General features: G+C 35.2%; 1 protein-coding gene across 1 annotated transcript; it reads right to left on the bottom strand.

Moving 5' to 3' along the window:
* Window positions 1-1,041: 1,041 nt before the first annotated feature.
* LOC118754736 (piggyBac transposable element-derived protein 3-like) lies at window positions 1,042-2,292 on the bottom strand. Its single transcript, XM_036489620.1, has one exon. It carries the CDS (start codon window positions 2,290-2,292, stop codon window positions 1,042-1,044), a length of 1,251 nt encoding a protein of 416 aa, XP_036345513.1.
* Between the last annotated feature and the right edge of the window lie 2,033 nt (window positions 2,293-4,325).

The raw sequence follows: 4,325 nt of genomic DNA, 5'->3' as shown, positions 1-4,325 counted from the left end.
CAACCTCACATACGCGGTTTTACATTATCTTGATACGCGGTTTTGCATTTTGTTGATACGCGGGTTTGTACTTTAAACGACGATATATCATTTGTTGGAGATATTTTAATGTAAATAAAAACACCTGTTGTGCCAAAAAGTTATTATTACATTTCATTACATAACACCCACGCTATACAACTGGCCTTCAGTATTTTCCTATAGTAAAATTAGAGCAGAAATTAAATACAACATCTTTCATAAATAATTTTTCATGTTTGTATAAAGACGTGGGGTGAAACCCGCAGGTAAAAGCTAGTATATGTATATATATATCAGTCTTTCTTAGTTTAAAAATTCATCTCTTACATAAATGAAAAAAAAATAGATCAAATTGAGTATATACAACTTTTTCATGCCAAGTATGAATAAATTCTCCAAAGGGCTACAAAAAGGGCTAGGGGCAATTTTGAATTTATGTGGCCAAAAAACGTATGTGGTAGCTAAATCTAGCAACCAAAGGGCTAAAAACGGCAACACTGATCATAACGCGTGTCAGTTGGCGGTTGGTAGTACTTCAATCTTTTAGGAGCTTGCTGGTCATCTTCGCTAAAGGTGTTTGCGGAACGACCCCGTCGGTTTTCGTTGAAATGTTGAAGAAATTGTTGCAAGAGTATTAGCCAATCCTTTTCTAAAGGCAAGTAGGTCCATTTGGTCTTTCTTAGGTATATCATTTCTATCTGCATCCGCTTTATACTCGAACCAACTCGCCACTATTGCCATGTCAAAGAAATGCATAATAACTCGTAGGGTCCACTTTTTAGATTTTAAGAAAATACGGTAATACTGCAACATTTGATCAAGAAGATCTACGCCACCCATTCCATTATTATACAGCTGCACAACTTCAGGTCTATCAACTCAATATACCGCTTTTCTTATTTCTCGTATCGTTTTACTTTGTCTTTGATGCCAATTCCCACAAAGTTGGATGCTAAGTAAACTCCTTTGTTGTCGAACCATTTTGTGACAATAACTTTTCCATCTCGGCTTACCACTTGTTCAGCACAGCCGCGAGCTTTCTTTCGCATTACAGCATCTGTGGAGAGAGGTGGGTTCCGAAAGCGATTTATACGAATTGTGCCAGCTGCTAGAATTTTCCTTTTTATCCAAAATAGAAGAATACGTGGTGAAGAAATTATCTGTGTAAACTTGGTGACCAGTTGAATCTTGGGGCACTCTTTTTCGCAGCTGTAATGTGATGGAAGCACCAAAACCAAGTTTGTTGATAAGGCTTGGTTCAATTTCAGTGGATGAGCCCTGATAAGCAATGAAATCATACGGCATTCCACTTTTTCCACAAAGCACATAGAGTTTTATTCCCCATGGACAAGGTTTACCACGTATATACTGCTTCATTCCCAGGCGCCCTGTAAATGGTATAATCTGTTCGTCAACGCAAAGGGTTTCCCCCAACTGGTTCTCCAATAATCGTCTCCGAATCGCATCCATAATTGGTCTCACTCGATGAAATTTGTCATTGTTTTTTGGGGGCAGACAAGTATCCACTAAATGCAAATGTGTTCGTAGCACATAAAAACGATTTCGTGTCATATTACTAGTGAAAATTGGCAATGCTGTACCTTTCTCCCAGAACATTGCTACCCGCGGAATCTTCAATATACCCATCATACAATGTAAAGCGAATAGCCGAATTTCTCTTGGACTAGTTTGCTGAAAATTTGATTCTTTCTGCACACTATACAGATTAGTGAAATTGGAAACATCTTCAAAAAATTGGGGCGGTAGATATTTTTGAAAATATTCGTATTCACTTTTGACTGCTGTAGGCAATTGTACAGGCGGAAAAAACAAAAAATCAGCAATTCGTTCATTACTGCGGGAATGGCGCCACTGAACATCGATTTTCTCAGTAATATTTGCCAAATCATCGTTTCCTTCTGCTGCTTCTATTGGTGTACTTACTCTCTCACCTGCTATTGAACGCCATACTCTGACGGAGAAATATGAATTTTGTGCAACATTTTCTTCGCTCTTTGTTGAGGACGGTGTTGAAAAAGTCGTAACGTGTTCACGAACAGCTGGTGGAAGTTCATTTATTGGACTCAAATCACGTTCCTCCACATTTTCCTCAGTGCTGGTGTCGTAATTTTGAGCCTCATCTTCAATTCGCTTCTTACTAGTAAATTCCACTGAATCGATTTCATCACCTACCGATTCATCGTCGAGATCTGAAAACTCTTTCAGAAGGTCTAACATTTGGTTTTCAGTCAACGCTTTGCGTCTATGCATGATTCCCTATGCGTGGAAAGCCATGTTATTTACTCATAATTTACAACTCTTTACTACTCATGTCCATTACAAAGGACATCTGGCTTTTGGTGTCTAAAACACTTACCTGAAATTCGATCTACTTCTGTTTGCACTCGTTCAATGAGCAAAAATTAAGCGAAAAAGCACCGTTTACACAATTATTTACAAACACTTATTTAGGATATAAAATTTTCGAATAAACAAGCCAAATAATATTTTACAACCTTCCTCTTCAAAAGCCGGTACATTACTGGCAAAAATAAAACACATTTTGCAGAAATTGTACTTTTACGTCTTTTTCAAATGAATGTACAAAAAATTGTTCTTATTAAACTTTTATTGTATACAAAGGTACATATGTACGTAAGGTATATTAAAATGTCATTTCGACAGAGCACATTTAGAATTCATTGCAAACTGGTTTGAGATCGTTAATATAGAAATGATTTTATACATACACTTGTGATCAGCTGATTCAAGTCATCACCATTTTGATCGATTTTGGCTGTTTCTCTTTTGTTTATTTAATGTTTATTATTTTTCCATAAAAGCCAATCTCATTATATAAAAAAAAAAACAAAATATAAATCCACATTTCAAACTTTGTGCAAAAATTATAAAAAATCTGCAAAGTTTCAACTTTTTATTCAGATTAAAAAATTTTTTTCTTCAGGGCAATAATGTGCAAGTTTAAAGGAGCTACATAAACGCGTTGATTTTTAATAATTTTTTTTTCTTGTAGACATTTGGTTAGGGGGTCGGTTGTCGAAAATGCTATATTACGTTTTGCTTAGACTCCTTCTAATATTTCAGCCTTTTTTGGGTTCAGTACATTTTCCATAAAGTCTTAAAAAAGTCGCATACTTTTTTCTGACTTTTTATGCTGCTACAGCTTTTCTGATGCTTTCGCGAGCGTGCGTGTTGCAAGACATCAGCTCTTCCTGATTTGGCTTTTAATGTGCAATTGCAAACATTATAATAAGCCTCGTAACCTCAAGTGTTTACACAACCAGCCTTTGAACACGGGATCCTTAGTCCAAGAATAAAAAAAATGCGCGTACGCTTGGTATGTTTCATATTTAAGTCATCTGTGTCCAAAGAATAAATATCTTTTGAAGCAGCTGCTGCAAAACACAAAGCTTGGAAAGATTTATTAAGAAGATAATTCAAAATCAGTTCTACTTACAGGGTTTAGTAACAGAGAAAAATTACTGGGAAGTTAAAAAACGTAATTTTTTACACAAAAAACGTTCAAACGTCAAAGGGTACAAAAAACGTCGAAATGACGTTAAAAACGTCAACCTGGCAACACTGCTTCTATACTCGCAATATACCGTTCGTTCCGTTTTCACCAAAATTAATGCTAAAAAGCTTCAAATTTAAAATAACCGCTCTTGCAAAGTCATGTCCACTGCAGTGGACATTAGTAGTGAAAGGGATAATATTCCTTTTTAGTTTGAAAAAAAGCGTTTAGAAAACATTAGTTTAAAAATGTTTAGAAAAAGGTAACTAAAACATTTTAGACAAAGAAATATTTAAAATACAGGACAACATTTTGACGTACGACAAATAACTTTGCCTATAAAAAGGTCGTTTCGCGATACTTAACAACTTTTTTGAGTAAAAGTACATGGAGTAAGTATGCTTACTTTTCCCCTAATACAGGACAATCTACAACTCAATGTGAAATGTTTCTTTTAAACGTATCACGTTATAAAGGTTATAAGATAAACTCTTCTTAAGACTACCCTCCGTAATCCAACCCTAGCCCTAATATCTTTCAAGGATAGTTGCGATATTTTATCACTCATAAATCGTTTTTTAAATATGTATATGTACATGCCCTCATCTGACAACACACATTCACTATCTAACCTTATGTTCTTCTTTTTTCTTTTCTTTAACAGATCATCATAATTTAAACTAAATGCAATAGACCATCTAAAGTTTCAACAAAATTTTGCGTAACCAGACAATAGAATTCCAGAACATTCCAACCACTCTTAAGTTTG

This window comes from Rhagoletis pomonella, unplaced genomic scaffold (genome assembly GCF_013731165.1).
Source record: "Rhagoletis pomonella isolate Grant_MI unplaced genomic scaffold, Rhpom_1.0 Rhpom_scaffold_04496, whole genome shotgun sequence".
Classification (NCBI taxonomy): Eukaryota; Metazoa; Arthropoda; class Insecta; order Diptera; family Tephritidae; genus Rhagoletis; species Rhagoletis pomonella.
Note: the sequence above shows the minus strand (reverse complement) of the source record. Positions and strands in the feature narration are given on the sequence as shown.